At 36.2% G+C, this 19,850-nt stretch overlaps 1 protein-coding gene across 7 annotated transcripts in view; it reads right to left on the reverse strand.

Annotated features, from left to right (window-relative positions):
* Positions 1-19,850, reverse strand: part of Zbbx (zinc finger B-box domain containing) — a 101,449-nt gene that overhangs the window by 61,596 nt on the left and 20,003 nt on the right. For all 7 annotated transcript variants that reach the window (XM_028867194.2, XM_037206666.1, XM_037206665.1 and 4 more), the window contains 3 exons: positions 18,199-18,247; positions 17,706-17,815; positions 14,149-14,244 (listed from right to left, as the gene is read on the reverse strand). In XM_028867194.2, coding sequence (XP_028723027.1) covers positions 14,149-14,244; positions 17,706-17,815; positions 18,199-18,247 — 255 coding nt within the window. The remainder of the gene's footprint in view (positions 1-14,148; positions 14,245-17,705; positions 17,816-18,198; positions 18,248-19,850) is intronic.

A 19,850-nucleotide genomic window follows, 5' to 3' on the forward strand; every position in this document is an offset into this window, starting at 1 on the left:
ATGTTTAAATTCAAATAAAAACAGCCTCTGAAGAACATAGTAAACATTATTTTTCACTAGAGCCTAAGAATATGATTTACTGCCAGCATTTTTATGTTCCCCCACATTCTTCACCCCATGGTGTGATGGTCAGATTTCATCTTGTAACTGTTCTAAATTCTCACCTCAACTTTTCTTTCCCTTAGAATGATATTATCTTTCAAATTACACTGAACAAGAATTCATCACTCTGACAATATAACATTAATCAAAGTGAAGAGAGCTGCTGATATTGTGTAGTATTTTGGAGTGGATGGCAGGCATCTTGTAAAAGTTAAGGTCCAGGAGTAAAAGTTTTAGTTTAAGACACATGGCATGCTTGATAGCAGCCTCAGTGCTGCAGAAATGTAACTTCCATTGTCAACTAAATTTCTCAGTGTTCAATAATAAATACTAATGATCACATTGACACAGCCACACTTCCTTAAGTTGAAGCTCAAAAAAGTTAACACACTGCTCACACTATCTTACTTTGCAAGTTTCTTGAAAACAGAAATGGGAATGCCTCCATTCATGATATTTTTGGTATGATTTGGTTCAGTGACAAGAGTGTCACTAATAATCAATTAGATGCTGGTCTTGAACTTGTGATCCTGGGGCCCCAGCCTCCTGAATATCACATGCCACCACATCCACACTAAGTCTCCATCACAGTGTTAACTCTCTCTGGTTTTCCACTTGCAAAATTTTAGAAATTATTTATGGTAAATACAGTCTTCATTATATTTTGATCATTCTAAACTTGGCAGAAGAGTTCTGCTATAGATAGAAATAGAGAGATAAGGCAATACACATAGAGAGAGAACATATATTGCAAAAAAGTTCCAAAGGATACTATAAATCCATTGATTTCAATAGTTAATACATATTGATCACTTGAAGTTAGCATTAACTATATAATTTTTCTGGAAGAACAAGTTGTATACTAAATTTATTCAGCAATACAAATAATTGTAATAGTTTATGAACCTATCAATTAAAAGTAATATCTTAAAAATATTTTTAAAAATTAACTTAAATTTTTTAAACTTAACTTATTTAAAAATACATACTTTTATATATTTTAACTTAATAAGTATGGAAAAGATAAGCATTATCTCCAATTTTTCATTACTAAAATATACCTGTGTTCTTAGAGCAAACTAGTTTGTTCTTCCAATGAATGAGCCTTTATAAATCAATGTATTAGAAAATTTCTCCTAAAAGTGAGCTTTACCTTAACTAAATTCTTTATCAAAATTTAGGAAGGAGATCAATAAAGGATTGGCCAAAAGTTTCATCTCCTCTTTCTACTAAAAGAAAATGTCACGTGAAAACTAGAAAGAAAAGGCCAAAATTTCCAAACAGCAGATAATTCAAAACAAAAACAGAATTTGTACCAAAGTCCCTACATGTTCAGGTACAAATGTAGAGAATGCCAAATGTGTAGACTGAAACAAGTTGCAATGAAGTGAGCCACAGCAGAATCTGCACTTTGAGAGATCAAAAGAGATCTCAACAGAGGAAGAGTGCTCTTATGCAAGCATGAAGACCTTAAAGTCAAGTCCTCAGAACCCATGGAAAAAGACAGGTGTCCTTGTGGGCATGCCTGTAAACCTTGCCCTACAGGAAGGTAGTGACAGGAAGAGTAGTGGTGGCTACTGCCCACCAGCCTAGTTCTGGGTTCGGTGAGATATCCTGAGAATGAGTCATAACAATGATAGAGCAGGACTCCAGCATCTTCCACTATCCTCCGCACATGAGAATGGACATAAGCATCCCCCACATAGTTGTGTGCATAGAACACACACACACACACACACACACACACACACACACACACACACACACACACATTATAAATTCAACTTTTATTATCAAATGAAAAACAGGGAAAAGACTGCCTTTGGAAGCTGTCTACTCATTGTATTCTTAAATGTATATGGTAATTGCATAAGGCATGCAGCAGTCCAATAGGGAAAAACTTTTTGCACTAACCACAAACCAGATGGGAATCAAATCCTGGAAATATAAAAATATGTTTCTAGCAACATATACCTTTAGATGTCCCTTTCTTGTAAAAGGCTGGCTGGTTTCTATCAGACTTTATTCATTGTTGATTTATGTATTACTATTATTTTCCTGTATACTAAGAAGGTAATCAAAATAATTAAGAGTCTGGTAATCTACCATACAACAGATAAATAATGCCAAATAAACCTAATCCATATTTGATATTCAATACTATCATAAAATAACAATACATATGAAATAAAACACATCTCATCTAGTTAAAATATATTTTTTTAAAAAGACAAGATGACATGTAAATGTTGTTGCTCAAAGTATATTGTATTACCAATATAAGCATCCAGTCTCAGGTAAACACAAAGCATGATTTGTATCTAAATAATTGTACCTTTCAATTTTTATTGCATCAAGAATTTCTTCTTATGGAGCAATCTTTATGAGCCAGAGTAAGCAAAGAAATCAACGCGAGGAATTCACACCTGCAATCTTGCTACCTATTTGCAGTTTTGATGCCATATAATTATGCACTATATTAATTATCTTAGCAAGTACTTACTGTTGTTTTCAGCTAATATTACATGTAAAATGAATGCATTCAGCTGAGTTAGCTGCTTTCAGTAATTACTCATATTTGAGCTACATAAAGAACAAACGATTTCATATTCAATTATTTGAATAACAGATTTTCAGACATAGCAGAATAAATTCACCAGCAAAGATTGATCAAGAAATCTGTCATATTTGGGTTTTAAATATAGTATTGCTCTTGCATCACCACTGAACAATTTTATTCTATAAAAAGCAATGAGCATAAACTTATTCAACCAAAACAACTGTAAAGCTTGTCAAACTTCGTGAAACATCAGGAGATAACGTAGTTAGTATTTGCATATTATAAAGGATCCTGAAATATCCAGGACTGTCATCAAATAAAAGTTTAGATATTTGGTTGGACATTGAAGATTCTCCAAATAATATTCTATTATCCAAAATTTTGAATAAGAGGGAAGTGTATATTGTTAAATATGTAATAAATCAAAATCTGAAATTTTCATTCACTATTTTATAAAAACCCTCCAAAATGTGTTCTTATATACTCATGAAAACAGCCCTCCGTACACAATGTTCTGTTATTACAGGCGCTTTTATGAGCATCAGAACTGTAGGATCTTCTCATCTTTTAAAATATCTTTAATTACAGTTTTGTGCATTTGGGTGTTTTATCTGCATATATGTCTGTGTAATAGCACATGTGCCTGTTGCCATCAGAGCCAGAGGAAGGTGTCGTATTGCATTGAACTGAAGTTACAAGCAGTTATGAGCTGCCTTGTGGGTGCTGAGAATCAACCTTGGGTCCTCTGGAAGTGTAGCCAATATTGTTCCTGGCTGAGCCATCTCTCCAGTGTCAAGACTTATTCATCTATGAACTCCATTGAACTCGGCCTCTGATTTCCTTCTCCTTCCACTCACTAGCAATAATTATTGTATTCTGACTAGGTTTGGCTATTTGGGTTATCACATATTAGAAGAGTTACACAATATTTTGCCTTCTCTGATGACGGTGCTTCGTTGTCAGTTTGATTATACCTAGAATGAGCTGCGATCTAGAAATGGAGGGCACACCTGTAAAAGATGTTTTGCTCAGTTTGAAGTGGGTGAATCAACTTCTAGTCTGGACATTTGAGGTAAGAAAACACACACCTTTGATCGAGATCTTGAGGCAAGAGAACCTAGGCCTTTACATCTTAAGGCTGGGTGACATGGGCCTTTAATTCAGGTTTTATTTGGGGGGGTGCATATTTTTTATTCTCTTATACATGCATCTCAACCACAATTTCTTTTCCCTCCACTCCTCTCAGTCCCTCTCCTTCTTCTCTCCCAAGACCCACTCCTCCCTTGTTTCCCTTCAGAGAAGAAGCAGACTTCCCAGGGCTATTAATCAAATATGGCATAACAAGTTACAATAACACTAGACACATGCCTTCATGTCAAGGCTGGACATGGCATCCCAGTAGGAGGAAAAGAGTCCCAAAAGCAGGCAAAAGAGTCAGAGACAACTCCCGACGCCCACTGATAGGAGTCCCATAAGAAAACCAAGCTACAAAACCATAATATATTCAGAGGACCTACTTCAGATTTGTACACCCTCCCTGACTTTCTCTCCAGTCTCATTGTTTAGTGACTTTGGTTGACTCATTGGCCATGGGCTTGTGGTGTCCCCACCCCTCTGGCTCCTACAATCCTTCCCTCTCCTCTTCCATGGGGTTCACTGAGCTCTGCCTAATGTTTAGCTGTGAGTCTCTGCATATGGTCCCATCGGTGGCAGGATAAAACCTCTCTGATGAAAATTTGGCTAGACTGAAGTCTATAAGTAGAGTAGAATTTCAGTAGAAATCATTTCATTGATTTTTTTGTATGTGTGTATTTATGTGAGATCAGTTATGTTTTGTTCTATCCTTGGTCACTAGGCTATCTATCCTCTGGTTCCTGGCCATTCAGGCAGTGTTAGGTATGGGTGTCCTCTCATGGCATGGGCATCAAGTTGGATCAGCCATTGATTAGCCACTCCCATGAGTTCTGTGCCAACACTACCCTAGCCTATCTTGCAGATAGAACAAATTGTAGGTCAAAGGTTTTGTAGCTGGGTTAATATCCCAGTTCCACCACTAGAAGCCTTGCCTAGTTACAGAAAATGGCAAGTTCAGGTTCCAAATACCCCATTACTAGTAGTCTTCACTAGGGTCACCCTTGTAGATTCCAAGGAGTTTTCATTGCACTAGGATCTTGAGGCAGGAAGACACATGCCTTTAATCCAAATCTTGAAGTGGCAAGACACACCTTAATCAGGCCCATACCTTCTGCTGGAAGTCTATGCAAAGAAATAGAAAAAGGAAGCTTTTGCTCTTTGCCTGCTTGCCTTCAGCTTGCTAGCACATTCATACATTCACTGGCATTGGAAACTAGTTCTTCTAGATCCCAGCATATACAAAAGACCAACTGAGACATTCAGTCTTGTGGGACTACTAGACTCCTTGACTTTCCATTCATAGTTATCCAATGTTGTAATAATTGGACTGCAGCCTTTAAGTCATTCCAATAATTACATATACATATATACAAACACACACACACACACACACACACACACATATATATATATATATATATATATATATATATAGAGAGAGAGAGAGAGAGAGAGAGATCCATTTCATAAGTACTGTGACTCTAGAGAGCCCTGACTAATATACCTTCTATGCATTTATTCGCTAACATTTTTCTTTAGTTCCATGATAAATGTCCTCCCCCCAATACACACAAATCAAGGGAATCAGGGCATTTTTGCAAAAAATATAGATATGTTTATTTTCATAATTAAAGTGATGATAATGGTCATATGAATATGTCAAAATCTATCAAATTTTATACATTAAATATATGAAGATTTTATATTAAAATTATACCTCAAGAAAGCTATGAAAAAATATTGCTAAACATAAAGATAATTTTAAATAATTCTTTGAACTCATAATTAATGTAACTCTGTGTTATAAGTGTTGAAGGTAAATTGCATAAGGAGAAGGTTGAAATTCTAGAAATACTTGATATGAGCTAATAAAAATGCACATAGCACATTCTACAAGCAGAAAAATGTTTATCATTTAGTTTTATTTTCTCCATAGCATTGCAAGTTTCTGAGCTTCCATATATGATTTTATCTGAAGGACTCTCTTAGCAAGTCAGGCAGTAGTAGTGCGTGTCTTTAGTCCCAGCACTTAGTGGGCAGAGGCAGGCAGATCTCTGAGTTCAAGGCCAGCCTACTCTACAGAGTGAGTTCAGTGACAGCCAAGGCTACCCAGAGAATCCCCTTCATGAAAAAAAGCTGAACAAACAAAAAACCCTCTCAGCACAAGCATGAAAGAATGCCCTCTTGTGAAATTAGCTCAGGGCTTCTCTACATTAAACTCTTTCATTGCAGGGATCCTCTATCCTACATTGATTGCTCTGCCATTCTTTTCATAATATACTCCCTAAGCTGCTCATGTTCTTGTTCTTGAATAACTGAAGCCCTGCTCTCCTTTCTCTTCCTCCTACATTTCCAGTTGTCTCTGTTTATCTTTCTAGAGCTTTTCTTCATATGAGCAATTTAAGTCATCTCAGATTTGATCTGAGTAGATGATTCAGTGGGTAAAGTTGAATGGATGAGGGTCAAAGTGCAGATTCCCAGGACCCATGAGAACAGCCATGTATGGTGGTGTGCCACTGCAATTCCACCTCCAGGGAAGCAAACAGAAGGATCCCTGAAAGCTCCTGAGCTTCCTAGTTCTAGCCTAAGAATGACTTCCTTGACCTATGTGAGACCCTGTCTCAAACAAAGTTGGGGGACTCTTGAGGACTGAGAGCCAAGGCTATCCAATTATTTCCATATGCATGCTATGCATGCAGATACCTACACCCAAACACCAACACACACACAAATGTACATATACACAGCAAGGTCATCCCAGATGTAGCTTCACTGTACTATATGGTATTAAGTTTTTGCATATTTACATTCCTTCAAATGTCTTGTTAATTTCTTCAAAAAATATATGTAAAGGGCAACTACGGCACCTAGGAAAATAGTCATGATCATTACTCAGCAGGAAAGTATAAAGCAAAATCACAGTGGGACATTGCTCATTAGGATTATACTCATGAGTGGGATCATGCTCATGAGCATGACATAATCAAAGGTTAATAACAAGTTTTATCTACCCTGTAGAAAATTCAGAATCTTAGTATATGACTGATAGGAATGGAATATATTGTAGCCACACTGGCAAACAATCTGGACCCATTGAAACAATTAGAAATGCAGAGACATGTGACCCAGTAATTCTAGTAGTAGGGATCTAATCCGAGAGATAGAGAAAAAAAAGATTCATATACACAACACCTTGCATACATCTTGGCAATAAAATGCACATATGTGATTCCAGTAAACAGGAGTCAGAGACAGGATTACAAGCTCAAGGCTAGCCTTAGCTACATAGAGATACCCTTCAAGCTTCCTACACACACACACACACACACACACACACACACACACACACACACACACACACACACACAAGTAAAGCATAATAAACCAATTTAAAAAAAAAACTCAAATAGAAAATTTCATAACATTATTCATAATAGCCTCAAATGTGAAGGCAACATAGATACCCATGAAATGATGAAGGGATGAATAAAATCCCCCACAGCCATATTACAGAATGCTGCTACCTGCCCGTAAAAATAAATAAAATACTGAAACCCGGCAACAATTAATGCTTAAAACATCACACAAGTAAGGTAAACTGATCACTAATTATATTTTGTTGCAAAACTGGCTGATCTTTAAGAGGTAGAAAGTAGATGATTATCAGGAATGAGTAAAAATACCAGGAGTAGGACTATAGTGATGAAATAACAAGGACTTTCACTTTGAAGTGATAACATGTTCAAAATTATTTGGACCAATAATTACACATATTAGCAAGAACATTAAAATCCACTGCACTCTACATCTTACATGAACATGTCTATATATATGGATTATAGCTCTTCTGTGAAAAACAATCCTTATCAAATGTCCCCAGAAAATATTTTTTATTGGTCTTCAGTCTATTTTTGAAACTCAGAGTGGGTGATCAAACACTTCATTGAAATGTTAACAAAACATTCTTCCTGAGTTAAACTGTCAGACTTCCAATGCTTTTACCAGGCTGCTCTGGGCAACAGGCAACTCAGAAACAGGTCTATTGGCTTGCTGGCAAGACAGCATCAGTGTTTGTTCTGGGAGGGGCCCTGTGTAGGATCCAGATAGAAGCAGAACTCTGCTTTGTGAATACGCTGTCTGGCTTGCAGTTCTTATTTTCCATGGAGCCAATCTGCACTCCAGGGTTCCTAAAGCCCCACAGGGGATGATGTATCAGTTACAAAGCTCTCTGCAGGTAGGGAGCTCTAGTATCTCTGCCAGCTGCAGTTATTCCTGATAAAATAGAGCTTGCCCATTAGAGATCATATTACTGTAAATATGTCCCATAGATACCTTTTCCTACTTCTCCAAAAAGAACTACAAACTTCACAAAAGGCCAAATTTGACCCATAAGAGGGAAAACTTTCATAAGTTTTTCACCTATACTTATTAAGGTGAAAATTCTTCATCTAATTTTAGTTAATAAATTCTTTAGCTTTCAAAATATGGAAGAAAATAAATTTTTGCTACCTAAAATACTGGTTTATGTTATTTCAGGAATTTAATCATATCATTACAGATCCATTCACATTTTTATTCCCTTCAAAATTGACTTATAAGTGCCAGGTACACGTACTGAGAATTCAGTCATGAACAAATGTGATACATGTCTTTACAGAGTTGGAATTTTATCAGAAGACATGGAAGAGTGAGCAGCTAATAGTAATATAATTTTTAAAAGTCCCTTAATTGAGTTGGCAAAAATTGATAAATGGATTAAAGGGCAATGAACTTGGCCCTGTAGTGTAGGAATAAACATTATTCATACCCAAGAAATAGGGAAAAAATGGCAGTATGCAGTTGTTGCATATATTTTAAATATTTTACTTTTCCCTGAAGTAGAGTATTAATATTTATAAGTAGTAAATTTATATTACTTCCAGGATAATTTTGTAATTCAACTGTAAGATCAAGTGAACATGTGATAATTCCCTTTGAAGGGTAATTTCTCGGATCTACATCATTCTACCTTACTGATGACTTTTAGGACCGTGGTTCTCAACCTGTGGGTCCTGACTCTTTTGTGAGGGCACATATCTGCTATTCTACATATCAGATGTTTACATTACAATTTACATCAGTAGCAAAATTACAGTTAGGAAGTAGCAACAAAATAATTTTATGGTTGAGGGGTACCTCAACATGGGGAGCTGTATTAAAGGGTTACAACGTTAGGGAGGTTGAGAACCACTGCTTTAGGAGAAGATTCTGAGCAAACTCAACTCTGTTCCATTTCAGGTCCAGATTGGGAAGCACTACAGTGTAGATATCCATCAACACTCTGGGCAAATTCTACCCCACAATGGAAATTTCAACAATTCCAGGAAGCAGCAATAAGTTAATTTGTCTTAACATCCTTGACACAATGGCAGTTTTTACTGTGTCTGTAATATAGCAGCAGTTTCTATTTATACCTTCGCACTTGAATACCAACTTCTCAGTTTCTATGCAATGACCTTTAACAATTCTGTCCTTCCCTTAAACAAAACCAATAACCGGAGCTATGAGTTTACTCTGAATTCTATATTGTCACGAATCAAGCTCTCCTCAAAAACAATTATAAAATCCGTCTTTCAGAGTTTTTCTAGAGTGTTCAGAAAACACCAACTCTAGGCAAGAGAAGAAAGAAAAGCAGAGAAAAAAAAAAAATCAATGCCAGCTACAAAAAGGGAGCTGACCGGCAGACTGGGAAGGAGTTGTAATGGGGGCAGGCTCTTCTTGCACCAGGCTGGTCATTACTGTTTGTGCGAATCTGTGCTAACTCACGTCCCACTCTCTTTTCAAGGAAAGCATTTGAGACAAGAAAAAAAAGGGGGGGGAGGGAGGTGAATCATGGCCACCAGACTTGGACTAAATTGAAACAAGGAGGCTGTCTGAACATGGGGGAGGAGGGTGGGGTTACGCTATGATCTGCAGGCCTCCTTCCAGAATTCATTGACATCTAAACCCCATTTGTGAGATGCTGAGGTGTGGTAGGTACCAAGTGAGATCTTTACATGATGATAATGACTAATTAAATCTTGCATGAATAGCTTGTCTTGGAAGTTTGTTTCTGTCCCCTGTGACCATGTGACGGTCCGTACACCTCAAGCCTCTGCAGTGTCTTGCCTGACACAAGGCTCTCCTTTCCAAACGCAGCCTCTCAAGCGTGGGCCTTGTAGCCACCAAAACTGTGAAGTGAGTAGACGTTTACTTCCTATAAATTATCCAGTTTCTTGTGGTATCAACAGAACACAAACAAACCAGGCCACCCCTTAGAAGTAGTGTTAGAAGTGGTAGATGCTATGGGAAAGAAAATTTTCTGGAGAGGGTCTCAATGATACCTGTCTGCATCAGTGTTTCAGCAGTCAGGGAAGGCAGCACCTAAGTCGTAAATAAGAGAATCTGGGAGACGTGCACAGCACACCTATAATATGCATGAGGATGGCAAATGGCCTTTGTTAGACTACTCACTAATTATGATAGTCTCCAAAATGACTAATCATGATATCAAAATGTATCATCTTAAACATTAATGGAACAGTTATAATGTGAGCCTAAAATCTGGTGATGGATGTTGTCGATTTAAATATATAATGAAGTTAGTAAGTATAAACTAACTTTTATTCTAGTACTGAGACTCATTTGTTCAGCAATTATTTCCCTGTAAGTTTATTTATACAAACATGTTTTCCTAATTACACCCACGCTCATGTAACACACCTTCCTATGGAGACAGAAGGCCTCATACAAGACAATATGCAATTCTGCCGCATAGTCTCTTCTTGCATTCATAACCTCTCTGCTTCTGAGATTTCCACTTTGTAGTTAAGAGAATCTCCATTCCAATTAGGAAAAGGTACTTACTATAATCTATCTATTAATGATTTACTTAATCCAACCTCCCCTGTGCTCGTCTTACTTCACAGTAGAATCCTTTTGTGTGTTTTCCGCAGCCTTCTGTTCTCTCTGATTAGTGTTCTCCTGTGTCTGAGCATATTTTGTTAAAAAAAATATATACGAATGCTTGATATATTAAGACCTTATTTATCATTTAGGAAAAAGACCTTCAAGTCTCAGTACTGACAATTTTTCTAGTTAAAGAAATAGAAATTTTATAGTTTTCAATTATACTTTATGCTGCACATGACTAACTATAAGGCTTTGAAAGAGACATGGAAACCTAAAATGTTTCAATAATTATCAAGCATAAATAATCTAAATCAAATAGAGTACCTTTTAAATTTTTGTTAATCAGCATAAAAATGGTAATAAACCACTTGATTTCAGTATTGTAGGAATTTTCTTGAGTAAAACTAAATAATGCCTTAAAAAAATGTATGTAATGACTAAATCACAAGACTAGCTATTCTGTAGACCAAGGGTTTATATGGGTTAAAAGTATGAAATTTAGCTACATATTAGAAAAACTGCAAAAAAGTATCAAAGAGTCGAAAAAAATATGAAAATATAGTAAATAGCTATTAAGCTGGAATGTGTTCTCCTTAAATAGTAATGTTATTTCTATAATGCTACTTAATATTTTCCAATCAGATTAGGTATAAATTCAGTAATTCAGTGGTCAGTGAAATTTCATGAATGTAATCATTACCAAAAAGATGAACACCAAAAAAAAAAAAAGAAAAAAAAATCCACAGTTTTTCTAACTAATATTATCTACAAAGATATTCAAGTTATTTGCCAATTAGTAGAGAAGTTCCAGAAAAGAAAAAGAAAAAGAAAGGTGGTAGAAAGCATGAATGCACAGGAAAACAACAGGGGAGAAGACAGGAAGGAGAGAAAGAGGAGGGAGGGAGGACCAGCAGGCAGGCTTCCCAGGACTCCTCCCATGTAGCACCTGTATCAACTGACCAGAGGGCAATAGGAATTATAAACCATAAATTCAGAAGAGGATGTGTTCTCAGTAGTCATTTGACAGCACTTTGGTATGTGTCAAAATCCTCCAAGGAGTCAGGGTTGCTTCTCATACTCTTCGATTTGTATACAGCATGAAATTCACCCATTCTCACTTTTAGAGACAAATGTGTCTTCTTCAATTTCAAATTCCGAAGGAGCTTAAATATCGTTTTACTATTTGTGGCTTGACAGCCTTTCCTTCTCTGCAATCAAAACTGGAGAGTGCAATGCCAGCAGTATTTTATGTGTTATCACAAAAAAAGAAGGGGAAAAAAGAAGATGGTGGACGAAGTGACTGACATGTTCATTGGCTTGATGTGGGTAGTGTTTCTCAAGGCACATGTCCGTGGAAACATCAAATGATCTTGAACACATGCTACTGGTGTCTATAAATTATATAGTTTATAAAAATTACATAAAAATGAAAAAATAGCCTACAGATTACTGTAAATACTCTGCAAAGATACTATTGAGACCAAAGGAAATTTACATTTTAAAACAAATATACTCTAGTTTAAACAAAAGTATATCACTTTATATATACATAGTAAACGCTTTCCTACTTTCTTGATCAATTCTACACTTAGAATCTCATAGGATTCTGGTTTTGGTAAGCAGGATTTGACCCACATTATACCCACATAGCTACAGAGAGTCATATCATATCAAAGTCCTGTGGAGGGTGTGTGTGGGAGCATGGGGGTGGGGTGGGGTGGGGGACAGAAGAGAAGTGAGAAGAGAAGACAAAGGAAAAGAGAAGTCAGTTTGGATACATCAAGAAGATCAAACACTAAGGTTAAAGAGAGAAGCCATGGTTCACTCTCTGTGTCTCCATTCTAAAGCAACATCATGTCTCAACTCACTGAGTGGTGATTAAAAGCAGATAGTGGATGAATAAACCATCCAGTGGGAACTTCCCAGTAGGAACTTACAGTGAGGCCATTGGACATTTACTTTCACCAGTATGAATTCCATAATAGTTACATCTTAACAATTAGACTTCCTTTGATAAATAAATTTTTTTTCTAGTGGTATTCAGTTATATTATCCTGAGATAAACAGGGTAGGTTTTTTCCCCCATGTTCTCCATCCTTTCTTTTTGGGAGCTCCAAAAACTGAGTGTCAATTGGAAAGTAGTGGACTGAGGAGGAGGAGGAGGAGGTAGCACATTGGACAGTGTGCTTGCCTTGGAAGTCATAGACCTGAGTTCAATCTCCAGCACACACATAAAAAGCCAGGCATGATGCAATGCATTTGTAAATTGGGTACTGGGAAGGTGAAGAAAAAAAAAAAAAAGATTACTGGGCCAGGCAATATAGCCTAAGCAGTGAGCTTGGGCCCCTGGGAGAAACAAAGACACAAAAAAACATGTTGAAAGCTCATGAAGAATGATGGGTTTCCCCTAGTCTACACACACACACACACACACACACACACACACACACACACACACACACACACACAGACTTTGGCACATATGAGGCAGGTCTATTAGATGCTTTGTATTCCTTATCATTATGGGTCAGCATTTTTAGGAGTTAAACATATTTACATTGAGATCACATATAAAGATTTGAATCTCACAAAAATGTCTTCAAACACAAATTTGATCATTTCCTTTTCTTTCTCTATGGCTATTGAAATCTTTAACTATTAAATTGGGTCTTTCTCATTCTATTTCTGGGTTCTTACCAGCAGCATGTTAGCAGCAATAAGCTATGTAATGTCACTGGCTAGCATAGACTCAGCTAGAAGGTACTCCAGAAATGATTGCCAAATAAATTTCTATAAAAGGATTTAAATTTATGACAAATGAATGCAACATTAAGTGTAACTAGGGTAATACTATCTATACACATAACCATATTTATTCTTTAAGTATGAAAGTTTAAAAGGCATTTATCAGGACTAAACTTGAGACATTTTACAAACTAATCAATAGATTTAACAGAATAAAATAAAAGGTCCTAGCATATGGAAAGAAAAGGATGCCCTTGAGATAAGAGCTTATCTAAATGATAGTGCATGAAGATGAATAAATGTTTACATAACATGCAAGAAAACAAATTTCTATTCACAAACTAGCTAGAAACCATATTTGAAATAAAACAACTGTTAATTAAAACTATGATAGATAAAAATATTGTCTAATCTTAATATTGTAAATTCAAAGAGAGATGCATAATCTGAGGATTGTAATCAAGCTAAGAATTTGGGTAACTATATTTAAAAACTTTAAATAGCAAAATAGAATCTAGATTACCATTCAGTGAAATAATTTCAAGATACACATCAAGACTGACTATATATATCAGGATTTTAGAAATTAATGTAAATTTTCCTGAATTCTAGATAATAAGATAGTTTTAAGTGCATTTATGTTGTAACATTTTAGGAATGAACTCTCAGAGTCCTACCTGTATAAGAGTTGTTCTGTGGAACTTCAGTGCCCCCTTCTGGTGCATTTTAGCAAAGCATCCTGAGCAATAGTCTTCCCCACATTCCAGGCATACCTTTAATGATACAACACAAAGACAGCATGACTTTCAGAAAAGATTTGCACAAAGATGCTAATGTCCTTGTATTTATGCCTCCAACTACACAGATGTCATTGGAATGTGCTGAAATGCTAAAGTGTAACACCGAAAACCTATTTACTCCCAGAACAAGTAAGCGCAATAGCCGTGGTAGTGTTGGCTATACATATTATATGCATGGATACATGCACCATTTGATGGTAACCATAAAACAATAACAGCATCTGGTCAAAGCTCCTTGACCTGGTGGAAATAAAACATTATAAATTAAAACTCTCATTTTATAACATGCTTTATCTTTATGCACATCAACACTAGTTGGTAACAATGTATTATTATAATGTCCCTTTCAAAACTTTCCAGATACTTCCATGAATGCATTCTTTTTTTGGTGATCCATAAGATACAGTTTTGAAAATCTTGTCAGAACTGTGCACAAAGGAAAGGAAAAACCAAGATGTGGTATTTCTGACTACTAAGATGGTCCCAGGACAGTTTATCTTCCCAGTAGTACAAAAATGTAATGATTGAACTCTGGAAAGTTTGGGTCTGTAATGTGCCTGTACCCATGATGTTGTTAGGGACCATTGCGAGTAAAGAGAGGAGGAAATAAAACTTTGCTATGATTGCAGTTGCTATTATGAAGCTGTAACATTGATTGCTTCAGCACCTTCACAGTGTGCTGTGCTGCAGTATAAAGAAATAAGATCCTTCATCTGTTTCAGTTAGGCCCAGGCTGAGAACAGTGACTGGAAACATGAAGGAGAAAGTATATGGAAGAACGGAGAGTGTGTCAGAAAGTCTATGTCAAGAAATAATACTGATTTCAATGGTCAGTGATTGACTGAGTGAACATAGGTGTTTATCATGGTTGAAATCTTGAGCTTTGGATGTTATTGTGGCATCACCATTAACCTGTACATCCAGGCAGATCCCCAAGTGAGACAAAGAAATCCTCTTTCTTTACAAACTAATAAAATCTTTAATAAATCGAATATTTCAGATGACTGAATGGTCTATTGTTAATTCAATACATTTTCAAAAGTGATTAAAAACATACAGTTGGAATTTTTATTTAAGCAGAAAAAGAAACACCTCTATGAAGTCTTTCTAAGAAGTCATAACAAAAAGGCCCTAATTATACAATTTTAAGTGCCAAATAAATGTTAAAGATATAATTTCATATAGCTATATGATAGTATTATTATACTAATGACTATTTCAAAATATATTCTGCCCAATTTTCTTGTACATAACTGCTCATATTTCTCTGAATTTTTCATAAACTTTTGGCAGTTTCTACCACATAATATGAACCAGGGAACTGAAAATCAGGCTCAGCATATAATTCTAAGCCAAGTATTTATTAACAGTTGTTTAATAAAAGCAACCCAACAGATATTTGTAGACTGGAAGATCAAAGCTAAAGTTGCCAAGTAAGCTCACATATTTTGTTATACAAGGGTATTTGAATTTAAATTGGGTTAAAATGACTGCCAACTGGAAAATCTTTTTAGGCAGTTTGTGCAACTGGCAGCAACATACTAAACCATAGATAAGGATTCAATTTTGCTGCATAGTTTCCTCAATGATAAAGCACCAGGATACAATTTTTAAAACTATCTGGTTGATTTGGCAAATTCCAGATCAGCTGTATTCACTTTCAGAACTCATCTAACTCTAATTAAATCATCTACATATGTTAAATTAATAGGTAAGTTTTCTCTCTACTTCTAGCATCGAGAAATAGCCTAAAGCCACTGAACTATCACTTTAAAATTAAATGTTTGGAAGTGTTGTTTTTATCAATATTTTAAATACATAAAGTCGTAAGGTGGCAAGCTAATGACAAAACCATGTTCGATATTGTCCTCTTTGAGTATATTAGACGCAATGGCGAGCACTTCATCAAATTATAACCATCCATAGCTTTGTGACATAGGCCACAGTTGGGAAATCATCTGCAGAAGGACTCAATAATTTACTAAAGGTCATGTGCTTCATAGGGAAAGCTGACATGCAAAAATCCACATTGTAAACCACTTATCCCTATCTTGATATGTAGGATGTGAAACAAACAGAGAATGGTGTCAGAGGTGTCCATTCTTTCAAAATTATGACAGGACATTGTATTTACTATAGAGATGTTGTGGCAAGTGTGTGTGTGTGTGTGTGTGTGTGTGTGTGTGTGTGTGTGTGTGTTGCTAGTCATGATTGAAAAGAGAGAGGATAAAACTGTAAATGACACCATTAAGCAAGAGTGAAGGGATGATGTTCAGTGGCTATGTAGAGGTGTTAAACTTGTCTGCAAGCACAGAGAGAAACAGTAATGAAAAGGAGCAGCATGTGTTGTGGAATATCTGTGTATTTGTTTATGCCAAGGGATATTACTTTAACTGTGTAAAGGTGTGTTACATTTGTTTATCCTGTATTTGTTTAATGATGTAAGGGTATGTTACATTTGGTTATACTGCATTTGTTTAATTATGTAAGGATGTGTTGTATTTGTTTCACCTTGCCTGCCTAAAGCACTTGATTGGTCTAAAAACGCTGAATGACCAATAGCTAGGCAGGAGAGGGATAGGTAGGCAGGGCTGGCAGGTTGAGAGAATAAGTAGGAGGAGAAATCTAGTCTTGAGAAGAAGGAGAAGAGAATGAGGGAAAAAGAGAGGAACATGTGTGGTGCTATTCTAATTGTACTGAAATGTGATTTTGATTGTATGTTAATAAATAAAGTTGCCCGGGGGTCAGAGCTATTAGAGCCATAGACGGAGTGTGGCAGTGGTGGCGCACGCCTTTAATCCCATAGATCTCTGTGTGTTCAGGGATACAGCCAGCATTGGAGACATATGCCTTTAAGAACTGGGGGGGGCTGTACATACAGACAGTGACGAGGCAGTCACATGTTTGGGTTTACAACCAATGAGAAGGCAGAATGACTATGAAACGACTTAGACACAGGGAAATAGCTCTCTTTCGGGAAGCTGGAACCACCGCAGGAGGAAGGGTGAGATTTTAGCTCTGAGCTCTGATCTCTTGGCTTTCTCTTTTACATTGGTTCTGTGTTTCTTATTTAATAAGATGGTTGGTTACATCTACAAACATGCCCTTGCTGGAAACCAGGCAGCTGCCAGCCAGACAAGCACAAGAAGCAGTGAAAGTAAGATACATAAGGAAAGAAAGGTTAAAAAGCCCCAAGTCAAAATGTAGATGAAGAGAAACAGATTAAGTTATAAGAGCTAGCAAGAAACAAGCCTAAGATAAGGCTAAGCATTCATAACTAATATTTAGTCTCCTTGTGGTGATCCAGGAGCTGGTTCGTGGTGCAAAAGAAAAAGCCTGTTGTAAGCCTAGGGCTGTGTAAGCAGACTCAGTGGGGAGAGGTATGTCTAAGGGACCTTGACAGGTCTATCTTGCTTGCATTGTAGTGTACTTACAAGGAGAGCAGCTTTGTTCTCACACTGTCCACAAACTTTTCTTTTAGTCTTGGGCTTTTCACTTCCAAAAGAATGTGCCATTTTGTAATTAACTAGTTGTTTCGCTGGTGCTAGAAGGAAAAAAAATCAAGATAATCAGTTTAAAGTATTTTTTGTTTGTTTGTTTCATTTGTTTGTTGATTAACAATGTAGCAAAACTATGAGCATTTATTCCAAATGCTCATACAGCACTGAAGAATTAGCTGCATAATAACTGGATGCAGGTAAGTCTGATATGTCAATTCATTGTAGAGCCTGTAGCAAGCCCTACTAGCCCTCATGAGTAAGGGCAACATGCATCCACTTCTACCTGTTTTGTTTAGACCCCTTTGATCTGAGGATTCATCTCTACACAATACTGACATTTATACCTAATATATGTGAAGATCCTATATGAATTTATATGATATATGAAGAGCCTTATCTGTAAGATATAGTACAGAAAGCAGCTTACCTTGAATCTGTTCCTTTAGTAACTTTAATTTCACATTTCCAACAGGGAGCTGCAGTAATGAAATAGATGTTATTTTCCAGGTACATATTGTCTTACCCAAAGAAAGTGTAATTATTAACAAAAACATTAGATAGCTATACCATCTGGGTACATGTTGCATAAAAATTGTGTATTATAAAACTAAAAAATAATTAAATGCATATATAAACTTTTAATTTCATTAAAAAGAAAAATTAATAAATATTGTATATATAAACCATTTCTGGCTGTGTTCCCTTATTGATACAGGGTCTCACTATGTGGCTCAGGCTAACCTCTAACTCATGTACCTTCTGGCAGTCTTCTTGAATACTGACGTTACAAGCATGAGCCGCCAAACCCAGTTTGTAGACCAGTTTTTACACAACATTCCAGGAATATTTTCCTTATAAAAAGTTTCAGAAGTGCATTCTCTTGCAAGTATATAATATAATTGGAGCTTAACAAAAATTACTGTATGTCAGCATGAATTGATTTTCAGAAAACACTAGCATCAAATACTGCGAAGGTTTAGAAGTCTCTTCCTCCTTCCAAAGCACACTGTCTGGTATTTGTAAAAACTGAATCTACACTAGACTCTGACTGAACCACTCTGTTCACATAATGGCAGAAAGCAATGGCATTATCTTATTTGTACAATTTAGAGAACCACATTTCTGCATTGTGGTCTTTCCCAACATATGTATTATTTATGATCCTGGACTTTCTTATGTGACTGCTAAAATATACTTGAGAGCATAAGAGCCAATACCGAGTATTTCAGTATAAACAAGCCCTTGAAACCGTTGGATCTTAACATTGTAGGCAGCAAAAGAGACCTGCCAATTGAACACATTCGCCTGGGCCTTATTAAAACCAGCATTTTAAGTACACAGTGAGCCCAGAGGATGGTGCGCATTTACATAGACACTGTCGAATCATGCCCAGCTTTCAATTTGCAATTTGCATGCTCAATTGCCCAATTTGTACATGAAGATATGAGAACAATGGCCGTCTCTATATCTATGGCTGTACCAACTGCAGTCATCTTTGAAAATTTAGGCCTAATTATTCTCTGTGGTTTTGCTTCAAAGATGCACTTATTGTTCATATTCTTTGAAGTAGCTGTTCAGATGTTTTCTGTACCAAACACAGCAGAAAAGAAAATAGAATTGAAATGATCAACTTTTGTATGAATCACACTTTTATTTTTTAAGTTGCCAATGTTATACAAGCTACAGATAATTTAACCTCACTTTTTATAACTGAATTATCCAGTATGATTACCTTAATGATGCAACTGAATTCTGAATTGCAATGTGATCAGCCTGGCAATGAGCTTCTTATGAGTAGGTATGTCAGGAAAATAAAGTAGTTATTAGGGAAATTTCATAATTTATTTTTATTAACTATGAGTAATATGTGTCTGTCCTATAAATGTATCCATATTTACTTCAAATTATCCAAATTGCATAAAAATGAGTGAACAAGTGGCTAGTCCCTAGCTTCAGTCTAATTGAATTTTGCCATTGAATCTGATTTTTATGTTTGAAAAATAATTGAGTGATAAAATAGGGTTAGCCAATGGATGCAAATGCACACACTCATGTTTACATGAGTCCGAGTATCTGAAA

The sequence above is a fragment of the Peromyscus leucopus genome, chromosome 6 (assembly GCF_004664715.2).
Source record: "Peromyscus leucopus breed LL Stock chromosome 6, UCI_PerLeu_2.1, whole genome shotgun sequence".
Taxonomy (NCBI): domain Eukaryota; kingdom Metazoa; phylum Chordata; class Mammalia; order Rodentia; family Cricetidae; genus Peromyscus; species Peromyscus leucopus.